The sequence below is a fragment of the Pholis gunnellus genome (genome assembly GCF_910591455.1).
Source record: "Pholis gunnellus genome assembly, chromosome: 15".
NCBI classification, from domain to species: domain Eukaryota; kingdom Metazoa; phylum Chordata; class Actinopteri; order Perciformes; family Pholidae; genus Pholis; species Pholis gunnellus.
The window spans coordinates 12,578,972-12,601,226 of NC_136542.1; the positions used below are offsets into that span (position 1 = coordinate 12,578,972).

The window sequence follows — 22,255 nt, forward strand, 5'->3', positions numbered from 1 at the left end:
TGTCAAAACTGGTGGCCACTATTTCATGCTGCAGAGACGTTGTAGGATTTGCGCTTTGATTCAGTTTATTCAGTGGATTTGAGAACTTTAGTTGTATTATCTTATTGCCACAGCACGTTTCAGTTCGCCTCTGGGGCCTTAGTAAGCACAATCCACTTCATCAGGTTACACGCGGCAAGCCCTGCTGAACCGGGAGGGCGGATGAGTTGGAAATTCCCGGTCAGCATCTCTTTTTCTTTTCTGAGTAGTTTGGCACTTTGTTTGGATTTTTTTATTGTGTACACCGGGAGCCATCACCTCCTCTCCACTCGCAGACATCGCGAAATGAAACTCGGTCTTGTCATCCAGGCTGCGGTGGCGCTGTATCTGCTGCTCTCACCTGCACAGGTAAGTTACATTCAGTGAGACGTTATGCTCAGCAAGAAGTTGGATTTTCTATCATTTTAACTCACACTTGTGATGTATCACGTTGGGATTTCCACACTAGTTCGATTATTTGGATCTGCTACGTGTTGCCATTACAATTACAAAGTCATCATTCTGATAGAATATTGAAAAAACGTGCCTATTGTTAGATTATTCTATGTTAACAGCTATCAGTCTCAGAATGTAAGCTAAATGGTCGAGTCAGCAGAAGCCACGTAGATGAAGTGATAATAATCCATTGTGCTTTGACACCTTCGTACCGTTTTGAATGAGCGCCATTCTGCTCAGTTCATTCATAAAATGAAACGTGACAAACTGCACTACTCTGCCTGTAGAACACATGATGCAAAGTGACTCACTGTTGGATGTGGCAGATCCTCTAAGCTCTTACTCAGACTATAATTACAGATGCATCACACATTCCCACTTCTGTATCAGGTCTTTTTTCTTTTCTTTTCTTCTTTTCTTCTTTGCAGTGTAGATTTCCATCAGAAAACACTCTGATTCCCATGCTGGTGAGAATTCCCTTAAATAAGCAATCCTCAATAAATATTTGAAAGGTAACACCGATAGTTTCACCAGATCCTGGTGAGTTGACAAGCTGCTAAGCTCGTCTCAAGCTGTTTGCAGTGTATCAGGTAAAACTGGTAAGCAAGTTTCCAGTCTTTAGTTTCTCTTCTTTTCATCTGCAACTGCAGCTTTTCCTCCCCGCCTTGTTTCATCTCAGCATATATTATGTTAAATATGTACGTGCAGTGTGAACAATCAAGCTGATAAAAATGAACCAGTGTGTGTGTGTGTGTGTGTGTGTGTGTGTGTGTGTGTGTGTGTGTGTGTGTGTGTGTGTGTGTGTGTGTCTGTGTGAAAAAAAATCTATTGAAACTTAATTTCAGGCCAGTCATATCACTGTCAGGCTGGCGGGGGATTACTGTGGTACAAAGATGTTCTGTTCTCTGTTGCCTGGCATTGCCTTTTAGTCTTAAAATGAAAATGTGCCAGAACAGGACAGAGCTGAAACTGGAGTGAATCTCATTCAAAGGCTAGAAACACTTGTAAGAGGATGTGCCATTGGACAGCGGGACTTGTGCCAACTTGCGCTGAGGCTCTTGGACCCATTCAGTTTCTGATTTCGTCCCAAGGTGGCTGACTGCTGGCAGCTATCTCTGATGCCTGTCATGTTCAATGCAAAACCAGGTCATTGTTGTGTCCATTCAGTGCTTCAGTCACACTTCATACACTGCTGCAGCCCGTTGGACTAAGTAACACTGTTTTACTTTCCCTTTTGCCAGACTGCTGTTCACATTTAGACATTTTACACTCACAAAGTCAGGGTCTCAAGGTTGGAAGAAGCTCCATGTCCCACCAGATTCTCTAGCCGGAGACTTTGCAGCTGTTGCTGAATTGAGCGTGAGTGGGAGAGGCATGGGATCACCACATCTCCACTAATCCTCATAATCAGCTCATGGCCTGCTCAGTCAAAATAGGAGTGACAAAATCCAGGGCCCATAAAGTGAAGCAGGTTAAATGCCCCTCCGCTGCCCAAGAGACTGACAGCAAATGTAAACCATTCAATTCTAAGATTCAACAACCTGTCCGCTGATACAGATTGACTGTGAGGATCTGAGCTTGTTATATTTGAGGTCTTTCTCTAACCCGTCGTTTGCCATTCAATATTTGCCTATGTAGAAAGATTAGCTTTAAAAGGAACGGTTGCTTTGCAAAGATGCACCTAAAGACCCAAATATTCCACATTTTTAGCAGACAAGCGACACTCATTCTAGCAGCTCTTTTAAAGTCATAGTGGCAAAATGAGACTCTTCTGGTAGGTGTCCGTCCTGTCAGCCCCCCCCAAAATAAACTGTTGGGCCTACCAAAGTGGAAAAAGTATACATCAGCCATATGCTTGGGAATGTGATTTATAAATGTCTCTCTTTGGGATTCTTTACCCATAAATAAGTGTCACTTATTGATTATGAGTATTTCTCATTATAGTCGCAGCTGGAGCTGCCGTCAGCAGCCTTGTGACTCATGCAGTCATTCATGTCCGCTAAGAGTAGCCAAGAGAGAGGGTGGGGTTAACTTCATGTGCTTAATATCTCTACTTTACTACCAGGGATTTACAGCATAGCCCAGTGCGTGTGTTGTAGAAACATTTAATGACTTTTAAACAAAGGTCTGTCATTTGAATATGTTTGATGAAACAAGTGAGATGTTTATTGTGGCCCCTGCATGTTGTTTTCTTCCTCATGTCTTCATATTGACTTGAGGTTGTGTGATTGGTATCACAGTGCACTGCAGTAGTGCCCAACCTTTTTTGGCTTGTGACCTCTTTGATAAAACAATGTCTGCTTATTTGACATAAACATTGTCTGCATGTCAGTAGATTGTTGCCAGATAAATCAAAGAGTAAAGACCAGAAGAGGTTAAATGTTCACATTATTGTACTCACACTAAGGGTGGGAACCATGAGAAAACAAAGTCTATGTTAGCAGCAGCAGTAGTTGTTCCACTGTAGAAATTAACCACTGTTTTATATATATTTTCTCCTTTTAAGCTTTAATTTATCATCATGTTCTAAATGACAGCTCCACACATCTAAGCAAGCTGTCACTGGTGTTGTAGATTGGTAAAAAATGTGTAAAGGACAAGTACAGGCGTGATGAGATTTGAGGAAATTAAAGCTGAGTAAACAAATTCAGTATCTAAACCAGTGCTGATGAAAGCATAAACAGTCACTGACCGTTAGTCAGTCAGTCAGTTAGTTACCTTTTGCACACAGTCACTGACCGTTAGTCAGTCAGTCAGTTAGTTACCTTTTGCACAAGAAACATCATTGCTACTGTATGTTGGGATTTAACAGCAAGCAGAATCAACACTGCTGATACTCATGTTCTTCCAATTCCTGTGATTTCAAGTCAGGTGTGTACTCTGTCAGATGTGATTCATTCTCTTAAAAACGGTCCTGGTCCCGTTCATGTATGGCCCCTGAGTGGAAGCACCTGGGTTTCCCTCTGAACAATGGTGGCCTCTTGGTCACTCAGTTACCAATGCTGTCCACCGGTTATTTTGTTCCAAGACACTCTCCATTCTCCGGTTCAGTGTATTATTGGTACTTCCTGTGCATATAAACCACATACTGTATATGCACAGTGTGTGTGTGTGTGTGTGTGTGTGTGTCTACATCACTGTGGATATCCACCCTTAGTTTTAGCTTGTACTTCACTCAATAGAGCTTTGCTAAAATCTGCAGTACCTGTTACCTCCTGTTTTCACCCACCTTGTAAAAATGCAATAGAGCCGTTTGTGTACAGTATCTCCTTTTTATTGTCATAGTGATAAAAGCAGGTAAAATATTGCATCAAAACAACTTGACTGACAACAGTAAGGATTTTATAGGCAAAGCAGTCGACATATTTCCATTATATCAAGAAAAATCAGTGTCGGATGAAATTAAGATTATTAAGGTATGAGATGATGGAATTATGTGTCAAAATACAGCATTTTCCTTGGATAAAACCATTGAAATCTGAAAAAGGAATCACTTCTTGCCTAACTCATTTGATGTTGCTAGACAGTTAGACCCACCACTTCACCAGTGAAGCGTGTTCCTCTGCTCTCTATGTGTGAGGACATGACGTTCCACAGGTGTTTCCTTTACGTCATCACCGGCAGCAAAACAATACTTGAGTCTGACCATCTGTGTCGCACACGTGTGCCGTGTTTGTGTGCATTGTGTGTTTTTCTCATTCCTGTTCATAACTAGCCAAGTGTAGACGGCATGACGTCACATTTCCAGTTGTTACAATAGAGTTTCATCAGCAGGTTTCCTCAAACATCAACAGTAAACATCAGGTGTAGGTTTCAGTTTCTCGGAATCAAAGAGCAACAGTTTTTGTCAAGATGCAGCTCAGTGTTTGACAATGAAACAAGTGCCCCCTTCTCTTTGTCTTTCTTACACGCTTGTTCACCGCTGTAGTCCAGATGTCTGCATGCTGGGCTACGCAGTGGCAGTGACTTGCTGACTGATAGGGCTCTTATTTGCACTGTTGTGGTATTTCTCTCTAGTTGTAATGTCCCGGCCCAAGGGAGGGCCGCAATCGCAATCAGGAAATATGGATTTCTCCTTCCTCCTGCAGAGGAGGAGGAGCGGTGGCGCTCGGGGCAGCCGTCTACTCAGCTTTAATCTCCCATCTGGATGTAATTTACTATGGTTTACACAGGGAGAACAGCGTTTACTGTAATAGAGACCACAATTACCACCGGTCAGTCTTATCTCAAGACCTGTGTCGTGTGTGTGTGTGTGTGTGTGTATGTATGTTTGTGGATGGGGTCCATGGTTTATACAGTGGTTGTGTGTGTTTGTGTGTGTCTTTAGGGGAACATTTGTGCATGAATTAATGGACTTATACTGAGGAAATGGTGTTTATCTAAATCAACATTTATAAGGACCTTTACCTCTCCCCTGTCACTTGACCCTATTTTACTGTTGTTGTTTTTTTTCAAAAATTACTATTCCGAGAAAACATGATTGCTTGTAATGTTTGCAATCTTGAAGAAGGTCTCAACATCATTATATTAAACAATATAATTATATTTGTTTAAGAAGTAGTCTTAGATAAATTGTTTGACATTTTGGGGAATATGCGTATTAACCTTCTTGCTGCGAGGTTGAGGTAGATAATATTGATACCGCTCTCAGATTTGTGCATTAAATAAGCTTGAGCAAAGGGACGGTTAGCATGAAGACTAGCTTGTGATGTGTACAAAAACTGTAGTGTAACAACAAGTTCTTCAGTTTCTTCCTGGATTCATGTCATCACAGTGAGGTCAGGAAACCAGCTGAGACTTAAAGAAGTAACTGCTCCCAGCCATGAAATGGTACAGTAAAACCAAATCTAGACTTATTTCAAAATCAAACAGCAACAGATTTCTTTATTTATGCTACTGTGTGGCTTTGAATCTGTGTGACACCCCAACTAAAAGTGTGTCTATCTGTGGAATAATTTAAAGGCTCCATTCACCCAGAGGAGCTTAGTGTTGTGGCACGTTTACCACATGCTCCGCTGAAGCTTGTTGGTGTTTTGGCAGTGCTCTATGATCACAAGCCCAGACCTGACCACCATAGTGACCCTGCTGAATACTCTCAGACCTGTAATGGCACCGCTGTCATTGTAGGTTCACCCACCTTATATATACAAAACGTAACCTGCTTATTTTGTAGTGGCTGAGAATAGACGCAGTGATCTGCAGGCCACGTAAGAGGCCTGAGAATAAATGTCACGGTCATGGTGTCGATGATGTGGAATCTGGGTCTCGATAAAGGATGGACGAGGACGCTCAGTGAGGCAGGGAGGCAGCTCTATTTCTCACTCGTCTAGCCGTCTCTGTTTGTATTCACTTGTTCTGCTTTAGCGCTCTCTGCCCTGTGTGGTCTCAAGTTCAGAGTCAAGCCAAAACCAGGACACAGTTCCTCCTGACCTATATGTTTTCAGTGAGCTGGAGATGCAGGTGCTTTACTGGTCTGGAGTATGTTTGCCAGCTCTACATATTTTGCTAAACTTCTTCTCTGCGGGCACCCCCCCCCCCCCAACTTACCAAACTCTGCTCAAGACCAGATTTAGTTGACAGAAGCCTGCATCTCATCTGTGGTCTGTTTATCCACACTGTCACCCTTAAGTTTGAAAGTAGACCCTTTTGGAAAGCAATGTAAATAATGGCATGAATCTCAATCTAGCTGGGATCGTTGTTTGCTAGAGAAGGATTGAAGAGGGGTTTTCCAAAAACCCAATCAAACCGAGTACATAGCACTCCGGATTATCGTAATCTTAAACCAGAAAAATCTTCCTCAATCCTCAGGCAGTTGACTCAGCCTGAATGTGATCAGTGTGCAAGATGTTTGTCGAAGGAGATTAGGACTACAAATGCATCACTACTCACTGATACTACAGCTAGTAGCATCAGTTTACACCTTTTATTACTCAAGATAGAATTTGTGTGCTGACAGGTGACAATCACATGTCAGTGGTTTAATTTGTTGGATTTAATACTGAAATCCCTCTACTCTTCAAACTACACCAAATATGGATATGTTTTTGTGAAAGCTGCTTCTCAGCCAAAGCGTGCCAACTTTCTCAAAGACTCATTTTCACTCAAAAAAGAAAACTCCAAACATTTTGGCATTGTGTCAAAAGAGCTGTGACCGAACGAGCCAGTCACCCTCAAACCTAAATTAGCATCTTTTATGACAGCTTTGACTATGGATATACTATATGAACAATATATTAATGAAAAACACTTCGTCCTAGTACGTGTATTACTACACACTGTTTTGCATTTGTCATTCAAAGTGAATAAAAGCGTGTCATCAGTATTACTTGGCTTGTTAGAATGCCTTCCCTTTGAAACTGTTTTCAAACACACCATGGTTCATCCTTACTGTCAATGATTTGAAATCCAAGTGAGAAGAGAAACTTAAATTACTTAACACAGTTTTGCGTAATTTTCCAGTCCAGTCACACAGGAGAAGTTGTCCAATCTATACAGGCTCAACTGACATAGAAACCTATCGGCATTCATCTGGAAGTCGTCTCCGTTTCCCTTTAGGAAACACACTGTACAATATGCTGGCTGGTATCCAGATCTGTCTGGCTAGTGGCCATAGTACCTGCTGTGGAATAGCCCATCACCCCCCTCCCCAGCTTGACCCTCAAAGTCGAAAAAATCTTTCATGACCATTACGCTGGGTCCCCATCATGTTTTGTTTTTGCTCCCTACGCATGCTGCCCTTCCTCTGACAGATGGAGTTAAGCAAAGAGGTTAAAGATGACATAGTTCAGCTGTGTGGGAGTGGAGCGTAATGAGGCCCGGAGCCTCTGTGGCCTGACAGCAGGAGCCCAGGGACACAACAGGTCCTCTGATCTGACCCAGAGGACGGAGAAAACTCTCAGCCAGCAGCTTACAAACTTTCACTAGAGACTTCAGAAACATATGCCACATTTTCATTATTAACTGCTGTAGATGTTTTAATCTTTTGATCAAACTCACTGGTACTCTGCAACACAATCTGGTCAGAGGCTTCGAGATAAATGCTGCTAAGCAAAAGTTCTCTGAGAAGCAGATGTCAAGAGCTGAAAACAACGTCTATGGGAGAGTGACCAGAGTGGGAACCATGTTAATTATCCAGTGAGAAAGTAGGCTAATTGTTTGCACACTTTTTAACCCCAGCACCATATCACTCAACATTTTATATTGCTAAATCATTTGTAATAAAATCAACCTCTAACTACAATTTATCAACAGCTGCTTTTGCGGCAGTTTATTTTCTGCACTATGCGCTTGTCTTGATGTTTAATTTACCATCAACAGTAATTAGCATTAGATTGTGCAGGAAATCAAGCTTGCTCATATATTTCTTCCTTCGGCATATGGTAGAAATCTTTTCCTTTTGTTGTTGTTGTTATTGGAATGTAGCTTTTAAATTGATTTCACAGCAGTTTTCGTGTTTCCCAAAACCCAGATGTTGTTCGTGGATTGCACGGGACACAAAGTAGAGGTATTCCATCATCCTTTAATCACAGTTAAGCCTCAAAGCTCTTAACACTCAATTCATGAAATCAATAAATGAAAATGACGTGCAGCAATGCTAGAGTCAAACTCCCTGAACAAGGTCTTCTGGCAATGAAGTGAAAGAAACCTTAAGACAAGTTTATACACATAAGTTAAGTGGTTCTCCCTTCCCACCAGAGCTGAATTACCTCACAGGTACTATTAATCACACAGTATTACTACAAGTGCACAAGGAGGACGGAATGTCTACGTGAGGATCTTCATGCAGCCTTTCATAATCTGGCAGCTTCTTGTGGGCAGCTCACTCCTCTGTTCTCAACCACAGGAGGTGCCAAAGATGATTGCTCGCCATGTCAAGGCTTAACCCATGACCAAGGTCAGAAAACTCCCCATACCTCTCCACATTCTGAACGGCAACTGAGGAGCCAGAGCCAAAAAGCCCTTGTGATGTGGAGCAGCAACAGAAAAGAAGTACAGATCATACGCCAATTAATACTGGAAAAGGATTTATTTTACAAGCCCGGCGTTGCTGGACATGCTGACAAAAACAGCAATACCCCAGAGAGTGGAAGTTTTTAAAACAACCTTTTAAACTGAACTGTGACGTCCCCGTGCTGTGAATGACGCTGCTAGCGGAGCTTATATCCTGTGGTGCTGTTGTATAGCCGACACAGTTCGGCGAAAACCACTCAATAGAACAGCTGTTCTGACAGAGGAACAGCTGTACACTTTGGCCAGATCACCAGACACTTTTTTAAAAAGGGGGAGATGCCTGAACAGATCCCCTAACTCGTGAAGAACCGAACCTTATAAGTGGTTTACTGGAAGCTCTTGTCCTTCTATTGATATGAAGTCTGTGGTACAGTACATTCTGTTAAATACATAGCCTTCCCTGCCACTTATCTCTGTGACAGTTTTACAAGAACCTCGGAAATGTCTGTGTAAGTGTGAATGCATCATCATCAAAGCAGGACATACCTCGTTAATCACAATACTTAGAGAAAAAAAAAAATTGTGTCGCACTGTGCTGCTGACAGATGCTATCTTCACCCTCAAACTAATTTTGGTCTTTTACGGGAAGTAGATACATTTTAGCAACGGACAGATGGTGTAAGACGCAACATTCCTTACTGGCATCATTTGGGATTGTCGTTGTCTGTCTGTGCGCTATTATATAACAAGTTTTGGTCCATCACTTTCAATCTCACCATCTGTCTTACTTTCACAGACAGTGTTACAGTATAAATATCATCAGGTGTGTGTGTGTGTGTGTGTGTGTGTGTGTGTTACATAAAAACTGAAATGTGACACCGGTGATGAGGAGGGATTGCAGAGGCAGGTTGTCTGTCGCCGGTTCAGCTCTTCTGCTGGAGGGCATTTTATCAAACGTAGATTTCCCTTCCTGAGATGGAGTCAACTAGAGGTTTTGTGTTTTCCCAGGCGAATGGGAAATGCACTCTGTTTATCATGGGATGATGGGAAAAAATCAAGACGGAGGGGGAAAATAAATAAAGAACTGAATCTTACACCACAGGAAACAGGTTTTGAACCTAAACAGTTGGGCACACAGAGGGACGTGATATACTGTATAAGACAGACTGGATCTGCTGCTTGTCAGGAAGACTTTTCCACTGCAGGGTGGAAAAAAAGGTGCGTGATCGTCGGTTTAATTTCACTGCAGTTCCAGCTGTCACCACCGGAGTACAAATATACTTGATATCGGTGACACTGCAGACTGGTGCTGTCTTTATATCCAGGATATTTTGTATATATTGCATTTTCAAGTTTGAAAGGTGTGAGGAATGTTTGCACCATCCGTGTTTCAGTCTCAGCCATTTCATTTGATTGCTCAACTAAAAAGATTTAGGGTTTTACACTATGACATGTAGTCACAGGAGACCTGAATAAATAACCAACATTTGTTTCTGTTTCACAGAGTCTTCCCTTGTCACACATAAGCAATACAACTGAAGGTAAGAATTCCTGCTTGTTTTACTTATGAAATCTTCTCTGACCGTTGGAGGTGTAATTTAAAAACTACATTTTACAACAATACTAAAAAGTAGTTCTAACTATTTTTTCAAACCAGATTATTACAGTGTTTGTCATAAAACTATGGTCTGATGTTGGAGTATCGCAATATCTCGGTAATAACAACCGTGATATTTAAAAAAGAAACATTCAACTCTCCATCTCTCAACACTCGAATCTTGACAAAAAACAGACCCACAATAGACTGTTACAAAAGTAGTCTGATGCAAACCAAATACATCAATGCCAGCACTGACAAAATACAGTTGAGAACTATGAATGACCAAGCTCTTGAGTCTTGCATATAAGTTAGTCAATGAATTTTATCTGAATTTTGCGAGTTGCAGGACAACTTTGGACTAGCAGAGATTACACAACTGCTTAACTTCTCCCTTCATATCCTCTTCCTCCCTATAAAGTAATGCTACTTAAAGAGAAATGGATTGACTGTAGAACTTGCAGCCAGAGGATTAGAGTGCATGAAACAGAAAAGGCCAAACAAGCAGCAGATAAGGAGCTGTAACTGGCCAGTGAACTGGCCCTTTGCGCTGTATAACAATAAAGTTTGTGGCCTCATCTCTCTACCGTAGACGCTTCCCCACCGTTCTCCTTCCAGCCTGTCTGCTTTTATAAACAGCTGTTGTGGTGTGAGGCTCCATTCGGTGACCCCGGGGGTCACCGTAGTCCCAGAGGTGCCTGCTGGGCGGCTCAGCTCCAGCTCCAGCAGGGTTCTGGTCATGGCCATGTTTCCAATGTTTGTTTTCTCTTCCTTCTCTGTTTGTTCGGACGTAGTCTTCCCTGTTCCTCCCCCACAGACTGTGCAACTGGGACACTTTCACACATATGCTCCCACAGGAAAGCGTACTGTACACTACACAAACATTTTTACTTCAAAATGAAAACAGGATACACACTGGCGTATTGCAACTGGTGTCATGTTTCTGTGTACATGGTATAAGGTTGCCATTGTTGGGTTATTGAAGTAATTACTGAGACTGTTTGTGTATGATCATTAACAGTGCAGTTCAATTCAAATTCAAATGGGTTTTTTTTTCTGGCAGTACTAAGTCACATACACAAGCTCAAATAAGTTGGACGTCGATTGCACTCTGCACTTTAAACATAAGCGAGAGAGACAGAAAATGAAGCAGCTCTTAAACCAAAATACATTTATCTGACCTGCATGCAAGTACTCCCACACGAAACAAGCGGACTCGTTTGTAACTGCAAAGTAGCCCATAGCCTCCTCCTCCTCTCATCCTAGTGTTGATGTTCCAAGAAGTGTGGGGTCGCAGCTTCTGCCGGACCATTGAGAAGCTGGTGGAGGTGGTACAGGAGTACCCGTCAGAGGTGGAGCACATCTACAGCCCCGCCTGTGTGCCGCTGGTGAGGTGTGCAGGTTGCTGTGGGGACGAAAACCTGGAGTGCCATCCCACTCACACCACAAACGTCACCATGCAGGTAAGACAAGGGCTCTGTGAAATATAATTGTTCTTGTTCAATTTACTGTATTTACCTAATTTGCTTCTAATGGTAACGTTAACTGGTTTCATCCCTCAGCTGTTGAAAATCAGGCCATCAGAGCCGGGTCAAGAATATGTTGAGATGACATTTGTGGAGCATCAGACATGTGAATGTAGGTAAGAAAACAAGTCATAATTTGTATTCAAATATCAACCGTGTCTACTTAGAAATGACATTTATAGCCTTCAAATGTATGTCAGCAAAGTAATAACATCTGAGTTACATAGACTGTATGATTGGAACATAATCCAGCAATTACGTTGACCACAAAACATATTTGGTATAACAAATGAATGCATAAATGTAATTTCTAGGAGACAGGGTTGACAAATACTTACAATGACTATTTATTACCTAATGTATTGCTTTGTTCCTCAGAGTCAGGAAACCTATTGTGACTGTTGAAAGGTAAGTACAGGTATATATTGCAATAGCATCCGTTTTTAGATTGTTAAAAATGATATTAATGTTCCATCTGAGAGAATGCAGGCGCATTGTTAATTGTGTTCCCCTTCTAGGAAAAGGCAAAGAGGAAGAGGAAGGAAGAGAAAGGAGAGACAGAAAACGAAAGATTGTGACAGGTGATGGCACAATCTCAAGTGTAAGATATTCATGTACCCTCCAACTAGCAGTTAAAAGCATTAAATAACCCATCATTCTTTCTTTTCTTTTTCAGCTGCCAGAACCCTCGCAGGTAACTGCAGTGGCGGTCCAACCCTCAGTTGCAGTGTGGCTCACTATTTATTTCCCACCCAGTGACAGCATCCAGAGTCTCCTCCGTGTCTGCAGCCAGAGACTCAAACAGCTGGGTTGTTTTGCTGACATGCCCTCCTGCTGATGGGCAGAGCGTTTATAATGACAAGCTTCAACCGGAAGCGTGTTTTGATTGGTGGAAACACTGCTGTTACACCTGACACAATGGACATCCCTGGGAGCCAGTGCAATGTCGAACCAAACAGACCGACGCCTTCTCTTTTATACTAGTTATTACTGTATCATTTATTGTAATTTGGTCATTTCTTTGGTATTTAAAGATGGTTACACTTTTTTTTAAATCTATATTTATTGATACAGCAGAATATATTTGGACTAGCAATCTTTAAAAAGTTTGTCATTTTTTTTTGTTAAACATTATCTAAGACACCTTGACTTGTCATAGCAACACATGTTGGACTGAGTGTGCAGCTGCTTTGCACATGCAACAATGAAATGTCTCCCTCTAGTGTTTAAAACTGCTCTATGATCAAATATTGTATAGATCGATTAAATAAGATTAGATTTAGGACAGTATTGCCATGTGACCAGGCATGACTATAACGTGTTTACTGTCAATTCATTACATAAGAGCAATATTGATCAAAAAAATCTATCAACTGAAGACGTGTCCACACAAGATTGTGTATGAAAAAATGACTATAAAGTATCAAATTGTCAAAAATCGAAATTGTTCTTTGAAATCTATCTTTCTCTATTGTTTTGGAGAGTTGGATCAAATCAGATTTCATCAGTTTATTTCAAATCACACCTGGAAGTGTGTTGTAGACTGCAGAATGGACGTGGCAAGCCCAGGAGGAATGGGCAGATCAATACGACAGTAACCAAAACACTTAAGCCGTACTAATTTGGTGATGACATATTGATCTCTTGTTTTACTGTGATTGCAATTATTCACAGATAAAAAAGCATTTTTGTGCTTTGTGGCGTTAAACAGCACACATGTGTGTCCTCCCTGGTGAGCACAGGTGTCTTTCTTAGTCTGCTATTGGAAGGGATCAGTTGAAGTAATTATGTAAAATTCTGTCCTTTTGTATTTTTTTTTTTCATGTACTACACAAAGAAAATCTCTATCAAAATGTACAAAGTAACATTTCTACTGTGTTAGTATTTTTATTTCATTTAGATATTTATTTTGTTATTAAATTGTTATGGTTGTCAGTTTGTCTTGTGTGATTCTTTCATTATATACCGGACTAACCCGTATTACTGACCATATGCACGTTTGCTCTTACATATGTCACACTAAGGGTGACATTTGTCAGGTCCAGCAGTGTGGTCCAAACATTTGACTTGTCTCACAAACACACACACAAAAAGTAAGGAGGACCCCCAAAGAATAACTCACTAAGGGCCCCCTGTTGTCTAGAGCCAGGCCTTACATGTCCTCTCTTTTGACAGAGATGTTGTGGTTATATGGAGACTCATCTCCATGTTTGGTGTCTGCCACAAAGCTCACGGTAGGCTTGAGGTGGTTTAGGATCTGTGGCTATGAGGCTGCAGGCCACCGGGGCCATCCTAACGTCCTCCATCAGGCCCTCTCCAGTCAGCCTGGTGTCAACAGAGCCTAACACTGCAAGACTTTGAGTGGCTGGCACAGATCGCAGCTTAATGTCATTTCCTGCTTCGGGTTTTTGAGCAAGACTTGCTTTTTCCTGTATTTTTCCATCTCCTTTTGTAAGTTGATGTGCTCCAACTTCTCCCTTTATCATGTGTGTTTGTGTCATCATCATGTGTTTGACCTCTTATCGTATTCCTCATGTCAGTAACATCACTGTTTACCCACTCTTTCTTCAAGCTGCGCTTGTCAGTGAAATCTTGTTGACATATTATGTCCTCCAAATGGTGTATAATGATGATACATATCGACATTAACACCGTTTATATAATCACTGTTATGTCACACTGTTGTGTGTGTGAAAAGGATGTGGTGTCAACAAAAGCACCATATTTTATTAATTTAAGTAGAAATACAAAACTGCACACACCAAGAGCACGAATGTTTTTATTGTGGATCACATGGTTTGTATTAACAAACAAAAAGCATTCAAAGCCATCCCTTCTGCTCTTGTAACATTCGCTGTGAGCACTGCCATCAGATATGCAATTCCCATGTGTAAGTGTTATGTATTGGTTATTATGTTAATGCAGGCTCATATTTATCATATATGACACCTGCAGAATTCTCATAAATGCATTTTATAGACCTACATTTTCAAATTATATCGAAAAAGTTTTTTTCTTTGGTTCCTCCACCTCTCTCTCTCTCTCTTTCCCCCATTTCTATTATGTATAATAATTGAAATATAATTATATATACATATATATTCTCCAATTAAGTCCCCGCTTGTGACTGCAGGATATGCTTGTATGGCTTCCTCATGAGAACAGGATAGATGGGGAAATGTGACCATCAGGACACTAAGTAACTCCAGAAGATGGCAGTAATGCGAGAGTAAGGATGCAAGCTGTCGTTAAACCTAAATGAGAAGAAGCTCAACCAGAGTCGAGTACAATTGTAGGAAAAACACACTAACGTTGTAGCCAATCTTGGATGCCGGTATAAACGGATATTTGTTTTCAAGCAAAGGGCGTGTTGATAAGGTGTGTAAGCTCATACTTTCAGCCAAATATCCCAATCAACGGTCTCGTGGCCAAGCTGAAGCTGCGGTAGCTAGCGTTACCTAGCAGCTAACTGAGCTAACTGAGCTAGCAGCGCAGGGGCAGGACAGGAAACAGTGAACACAGATAACTGATGATATTGCCTTTCACATACCACCATTTTTTTTTTGCAGAAGCAGGGTATTTATCTAAATTAGTTAAAGTTAAATGGTGTATGGTATTTAAAAAAAAATAAAGAATAAAAAGCAAGTGTGAGCTGCAGGTTATCCCAGGTTATCATGTGTATTGTTGGCATTGGCATCTTTTATTCGCTAACATGCTTAAATGTTGAAAAGCATGTCTTACAGTAGCTGTGTAATTAAACTGGCTATATGGGGGGTACAGGCTTCTTAATGTTTAATGTCAAAACACAACATCCTATTTGTAGGCTTGTAGTTTTTCTCTTGTATTGTCTAATTCAGTCAGTGAAATTTCCTCCACAACAAACTGAAGTGAACAATGATCTGACATTAAAAGACATTAAAATATAGCAATAAAAAGTAATCGAGTGTAAAAAATAAATGCACAAACTGTATGTAAACTGTGTGTTTACAAGTTGACTCTGTCTCTTCACTTTTTTCAGTCTCAATTGGAGTTTGTTTAGTGTTAACCAACCTAATGTTTTTTTTATTTTGCCATTGCATAACCATAACTCAAGGCTAAAGCACATTGAACTCTGTCAAAGCAATGTGTTGAGCGTGTCAGTTACGTTCCAACTCTTAACTCTCCATTTTTTCCAGGCAAACATGAGCAGTGTTAGTCGACCCGACAGACACAGGACACCGTCATTCACCAGGGCAACACACTTTGGAGCATCCAAGTCTGACCTGGAGAGAGATTCGGGCTTCTCAGGTTTGATTAAATTATGTTACTCTATAGTTATAGACTTTTAGGTTTTGGGTTTGTCCAGATGTATGTTTTATTTTGACATAGTAGTGTAGTAAACTGAGTGTACCCGTATATAATTAGCATTTCCATAATTAGAAATAAATAACTATCAACAAGGTCAGCCATAATCAGATGTAGGGATCTAGGTCACATTTTCTATGGAGGGTATACTGTTAATTTTTCATATGACCTTTATTCTATTCACTATTAAGACTGACCTGGATCTGGTTAAGCCCTCCTTATCATGTTGATGGTATCCTTTTCCAGACACTCTGGAGACGCTTATCTACATCTGCCACTGTTTTCATAGTACTAATGTTCTGCCCCAGGGACTATACACAATAGAGAGGTAAATACCTTGCTTTTAAACCTGACGAGACCATATGCTTGTCTCCCTCTTTTGTCAGATGCCAGCTCTGAGCACCTTAGTACAGTCGATCTGACTGACTCTGAAGATGCAAGAAGGAATGGGTCCATACTCGGCCAGGACCCGATTGGTCCGCAGGTGGCTGTGATGGGAGGCTCATATGCTGGACTCTCTCCAATGATCATCATGAATAACTTTGTATTAAAGCAGGTAAAATACAGCAATGTGTGTCTACATCTGCCTAGCACTAATCCAGGGCTTTATTGTCAATTCAGGGTGAAATCACCTTTGGCTAAGAGTGCAAATGTAAAGTCTTTTTTGTACATTGTGATTTCACCATTATATGTTTGTTCATTTTATGTATGCTCCTTGTATTTAAGTACTGTAATATATGTTTTGCACTATAGGTTGAAACATGATATTTAAAGTTGTTTTTTTCCTCGAGCCATCCGCGATGGCTCCAGCAGAAAAACAGTGGGGCTTTCCTTCACCCTTGGAAGTGATGCCTCAGTCACAGATGGTTCTCCTTCAAACCATGGTATCAAATGGTAGCAGCAGCTCCTCAAACACGGGTTCTGAAAGTTTCCGACAGTCAAAAAGCTGCATGCCCATCCTCAAGTCACATCCCAAAATTGCCCCACACCCTTCAGACAAGCCCTCTAAGAGGGCGGGATCCTCCAAGGTGAGGGTGAGTTCGACGTCAGGATATGACCAGCGACAGAAGAGGCGCCACCGCGGCCACAGGCTCTCCAGCTCCCCCAGCCTGCAGCCAGCACTGCAGACTACAATCAAATCCATCTCGAGCTTTGAAGCAGCAAACAACCAGTCACAGGCAGCCGAGAGTCAGGACAGTGACGAGTGTCTCTCCGCGCTGGCAGGGAGCAACTCTCCGCTCCCCTACGCGGATGAATTCATGACAGACATTGACAGCAACAGGATGGATGCTGACCAGGACGACGCACTCTCAATGGACGTTAACAAACTGAAACGTTTCAGTAATACCTACAACATTCTCAACAAATCTGGCTTGCTGGAGATCACCATGCGCACAAAGCAGCTGATCAAGGAGAATAAGCGCACCCAAGGCCAGCTGCAGCAGCTTCAGGAGCAAATGGCTCTGCTGCTGGAGGCTCAGAGCAGCGGAGACCCGCATCTCTGGACTAAACTGCACCTTTCTCTGCAGCACACAGACAAGGAGCAATGTGGAGCCAAAGCTCAGAGAGTCCTGGTGTAGCGTAGTGATGGGCATGACCAGCGGTTCTCAATCAGAGGGTCACAAGATGATTTATTGAATGTGAAAATATACATCTCAAATCTGTCTAACTCAAGCCGTCTTTGTGTAAAATAGTCTAGTTACGATATCTAGCATTATACATAAAATAACTTATAACTAAACTCTACTTTCACGCTCTATAAGTAGGACAGTACCAATCATCTAAACATTCAGAACTGCTGGTCTAATATGAAGCAGAAGCACATATAAAAACCAAGTGGGAGTTAAGCAGCATGCTTACATTTTAAACCCTTGCCTATAATTCATTTTCTTGCCTCTGCTTTTTTCAAAATAGAAAGTATAGTAAGTATACATTACATATGAAGGCACAGGTTACTTCTTTATATGGGATGGCTGTAGAGAAAATATAAGAATCATTTTTAAACCCGGTGTGGATACATTTGGCCTGTGTTTCAATTTCCTCTTTACTGAGATCTTTAATCAACAACAGTGTCCATTTACCTTGTTTTTAAATTGGATGTTAAATGAAAGTGAATAAGCAGATTACTCCTTTGTGAGGAAGTACATATACCAACCTTGGTAGCTCAGTGAGCGTTCTGATGGCTGGCAAAACCATAACATTGTTTCCTTTTTTTATATCATTTTGTTACTTCGAGTCACTATTATTTATTTGTAATATTTTCTGCTACCCGAGACTTAAGCTGTGTGAATGACCATAAACAAACCAAGCACATTATAAGGAGTTTGTCAGTTCACTGGTAAAGCAATTTCCTTTTTTGAAAATATATCTTTAAGAACCACACAGGCATTTGCAAAAGCTTAAACAGTAGCAAGTGAGGTGCTGTAGCCATACATTTCTTTCTCTTGACTTTTTATATGTTGCTGCCATGTTCGTTCCTGCTGCTTAAGCGTAGTGTTAGTGTTGTGTGTAAATTGAAACATCGAGGCAAAGAATGACAACTAAATAGTTTCATATTACAGACACTTTCACTTTAGTTATAAGATGGCTGACAACTTTTATAGACACGTTACAGCTTCTATCCCTAAAGGAAAATGATGTCTGATAAACCAATGTGAATTTACGTGTTTATTTGGATGCCTGTGCCTTTATGAATATGTTCATGTTTGCACTTCACTGCTCAAGCTTATGAATATGCTTGAGCAGCTTAAATTGTGAGCTTCGTGTGGAAGGAAGTTGAATGTACTTAAAGGTTTCCAAAGATTTGATATTCATATCAGAAACAAAACAAAGTCCAGAGTTAATGTAGAAAGAATAACATGGAAGACAAGTAAGTTAAGTCATTAATGTTTCAGTTTTACATGTTAAGTTGAGTTAACTGTTGTATTATTTATTTTAGCAAAAATATGCTGCTGTTGCAATATCTTCTAATCACGAGTAAATATAAAACTAAGAAATAATCAGACTAGCTTTAGTTGTAAAATGGGTTACAAACTACATTTTAGGATTACTCTTCTATTTTTCCTATTATTGTGAAAAGTGCTTTCTGTGTTATTTCTTTAGCAAATGTCACTTTGACTGATAATGGACTGTCATAAAGCTCTGTTTGAAGACCATTTCCTCTCAGTCGTTTATTTCACTTTCCTAGCTCAGTTTTTAAAAACACAGAACGTCTGTTTGTTGGGATTTAAATACTTTTATTGGTATAACAGGAATAGACAAAATAGCTCTAAAAAGTACATTTGTTGAAATCCAAAACAGCTTTGACATGATGTTGAATACGCCAGTAACTGTAGCAGCAGCCTTACAGTGAAACGTCCTTATTATTAACGTTATTATTATCTTTATTAAACAAAGGACCCTATCATTAGCAGTGTAGTGAATACATCATCTTTGGGGTCATCTGTAAGCATATAAGACATGTTTATGGCACATTGTGAATAATACCCTGGATACAATACTATGGTAATCTTTACATTTCCCCCACCCATTCTTATAAAGGAAGATCACTGCACTGTCTGAGTCACATTCATTTTAGTACAAATCTGTCTCAACATGTGACAGTTCCTTGTCAAAACAATGCTGTCAAGCCCGGCAGTTTATGCTGTAGACACATACTGTAGTTCCCTTGTCTCCTAGCCCTTAATGTCAAAGTAAATTATTGTTGTGAAAACTACCCCAAGTTTCCTGAACGTCACATTGCAGCAGCCTACAAGGAACAACACACTTGATTGGTAATCTCAAAGCACCGTGTGGTGCAGGCCTTCAAAATCGATAGCGTGATATAAAAATGTAAAGCGGGGAATGCATGCACTTATGAAAAGCCATCTTTATATGATGATGCAAGTGTGTAGCGGTGCATGTAAAACGGATGAATGTCCCCAACGACCAACTTATTAGTCTTAATATTGCCTTATCAAAAGCTACTTACTTAAAGGATATACTTACACTATGCACCTATTCAACAGTTTCACTTTGATATATGGCTCCTGTCCTTAAAGGAATGTGTGCTAACAGCCACCTAATTCATAAACTACTGCGAAGGTCATAAAGCATCCATTTAGTATTTCAAATCAATCACCACATGGATCCCAAGAAAGCCTTTCCTACAACTCGTGCCACTTGTGTGACCTATTGGGAGCTTTTTTTATGACATGTGGTTATCACTCAGTCTTGCTTATGTGCATCTGTGTCTTCAGAGCCTGTGTCCGCAGTCTGCACAGGCAGGATAAGGCCAAGGATCCAGCGGGTACCGAACACATCCTTAAGGTTGTTTCTCCAAGGGCTGCGGTTCGCCACGAGCTGCCCCCTCTGCATCTGACACCAGGTCTGTCCCCGGGCCACCAGCAGCACCTGCTGGCAACAGAAGCCTGCACAGACCAGGCCGATGCCCAGCCACACATAGAGCATCAGCACCAGGAACAACTGCAAGCCTGAGATTGTTCCTGTGGGAAAGAATGAATAAAGGAAAATCGTAATGCTCAGTAAGTCAACATGTATCTTGGATTATTAGCTTTAGTTGAAATAGTTGATCAGGTCACCTGTGAAGAAGTAACTAGTGGAGAGGGGGAGAAGAGTCAGGAAGGTCAGCGGGTTCTCAAAGGAGATGGAGTACTCCACTGTTAGAAAGGCCACACCGAGAACCAACGAGTACAAACAAGTGCACGATGTGTAGATGCAGAACATGATGAAGTAGCGCATGTTTTTGTTGCCAATGCAGTTTCCAGTAAAAAAGCAGTGGTGATCCCTCTTAAGGATGACTTTCTTACACAGTTTGCAGAAGTGGCGACCGTTCAGGAGGTAGTGTGCGTCCACTTTGTCCGAGCAGTGCGCCGAACACACCGGAACCACGTTCTCGTTGGCGCTTTCAGCCGGATATTTAATGGTCATTATGTAGTTTCCTAGTGCGTTGAACATCAAGAAGAGGAAAACAACTGTGTGGAGAGTCATAGACGCCATCAGGTTTGGGAAGATTGTTGGGATGAAGAAGCAGAAGTGTAAAATGAAGGTGACCGCTGTAGCTATGAAGAAGTAGGCAGGTGCTACAGCATTGAGAAGCCTCAGTTTTAACATCCTGGTGAACATATCTGTGTGAGAGTGAAGACAAGCAGAACGTTATCAGAGCCTCAGAGGAGCGAATGTGTAGCAGCAGTTTGACACAAAATACATCTCCATTTCAAAAGTTTACTTTGAAAAAAGAAAAGTTGTCTTGTCTACGTTATTATTTAATACATAACATTTGATAGAACATATAATAACATTCCCAACAGCAAATAATTATACTTATTATGTACATTATATTTATTACAACATATCTTCTTTTCTTGTTATGGCTCTTGCAAATTGCTTTAACAGTTCTGATGGAAATACGCACATTACAGAGGACTATTTACATGAAGCGTCTTAGTGAAAGTAGCACACGCCCTATAAGGTCACATAGCTCATACAAATGTGTTCTCTGGCTGCTCATTTGATAAAGAGAATGTGAGTCTGCTGCTGAGGAAAAACTAATTTCTCTGAAAAGTAGGGTCTAGAGACTCTAAGGGGCCACTGAGAATACTAAAAATATCTCACCTTTTTTTTCTCTGTGATCTTCTAACGTACAGCACTAACAGATGAGCAAATCACAGAGAATCAAAGCACATACAGAAGGAAGGAAGGGGCCCCCACAGACCAAACCTAAACATTAATGTTTATGTTAGTTTATGTAAATGGTGGGAAGCTTTACTGTGGGGTCGATCACTGCCCTAGATAACGGAGAGCATACACAAGCACTCTATCGCGGTTTCCTCTCCTTCGTGTTTTCTCAGACGGTGCCACTGATGGCGTCAATCATTTAATTCCCATGACGACACAATTAAAAGAGTCACCCTCGTGGTGTCCAGGCTGCCTACCTGCAGATGTCAGAGAGCGGAGGAGCTGTCCTTTCAGCACCGCGGAGCCTCGGCTCAGAGCACGTTCATTCAAACGCAGAGAAGGTCATGTTGATCCACATTGACGTTCTTTTTTTATTATTGGGGTGTCAGCTCCTTTCTCTACCGCCGCCTGCTGGTCTGGATGCGTCTGCGTCCTTCCTTTTAATTGGCTGGGTAGCTCACTGGTTATAGTAACAGCCCAAATCTGACGTAGGAGAAGTTGTGTGAAAATATGGCATTTATATGGTATTGATCTTTTTTTTTGTTGGTACATTATTGAAATTTGATTGTTGACAGTGGAGGAGGAGGTATTCCAAACATTTACCCCATTAAAAAAGCTATACAAAAATAAAAATACAATAAATCTGCCACTTTGGTAAGTATTACCAGTGTTATTAGCAAAATATTAT

The 22,255-nt window shown here is 41.0% G+C and overlaps 3 protein-coding genes across 4 annotated transcripts; 2 read left to right on the plus strand and 1 right to left on the minus strand.

Moving 5' to 3' along the window:
* Positions 1-78: 78 nt before the first annotated feature.
* On the plus strand, positions 79-13,345 carry pgfb (placental growth factor b). Of its 2 annotated transcripts, none has more exons than XR_013767424.1 (7): positions 79-387; positions 9,929-9,965; positions 11,288-11,484; positions 11,584-11,659; positions 11,926-11,955; positions 12,066-12,128; positions 12,224-12,263. XR_013767424.1 is itself a non-coding variant. In XM_079175010.1 (7 exons), the coding sequence occupies exons 1-7, from the start codon at positions 202-204 to the stop codon at positions 12,243-12,245; spliced, it is 615 nt and encodes a 204-aa protein (XP_079031136.1). In that variant the 5' UTR covers positions 79-201; the 3' UTR covers positions 12,246-13,345. The 2 variants fall into 2 exon arrangements, 1 of the variants encoding a protein (XP_079031136.1); XM_079175010.1 differs by having other exon boundaries at positions 11,584-11,663; positions 12,224-13,345.
* Positions 13,346-15,728: 2,383 nt separating this feature from the next.
* On the plus strand, positions 15,729-17,665 carry cipca (CLOCK-interacting pacemaker a; the record flags this gene model as incomplete). The annotated part of the gene is made up of 3 exons (XM_079175015.1): positions 15,729-15,834; positions 16,278-16,447; positions 16,683-17,665. The coding sequence occupies 3 exons, from the start codon at positions 15,729-15,731 to the stop codon at positions 17,469-17,471; spliced, it is 1,065 nt and encodes a 354-aa protein (XP_079031141.1). The 3' UTR covers positions 17,472-17,665.
* Positions 17,666-20,097: 2,432 nt separating this feature from the next.
* zdhhc22 (zDHHC palmitoyltransferase 22) lies at positions 20,098-21,874 on the minus strand (the record flags this gene model as incomplete). The annotated part of the gene is made up of 3 exons (XM_079175162.1): positions 21,825-21,874; positions 20,472-21,017; positions 20,098-20,375 (listed from the first exon to the last, which is right to left on the minus strand). Exons 2-3 carry the CDS (start codon positions 21,013-21,015, stop codon positions 20,098-20,100), a joined length of 822 nt encoding a protein of 273 aa, XP_079031288.1. The 5' UTR covers positions 21,016-21,017; positions 21,825-21,874.
* Between the last annotated feature and the right edge of the window lie 381 nt (positions 21,875-22,255).

Coding starts and splice junctions, on each gene's coding strand:
- pgfb (XM_079175010.1), top strand. CDS start 202: ATGAGTTGGAAATTCCCGGTCAGCATCTCTTTTTCTTTTCTGAGTAGT. Junction 9,966..11,287: donor CATAAGCAATACAACTGAAG/GTAAGAATTCCT, acceptor CTCTCATCCTAG/TGTTGATGTTCCAAGAAGTG. Junction 12,129..12,223: donor AAAACGAAAGATTGTGACAG/GTGATGGCACAA, acceptor TTTCTTTTTCAG/CTGCCAGAACCCTCGCAGGT.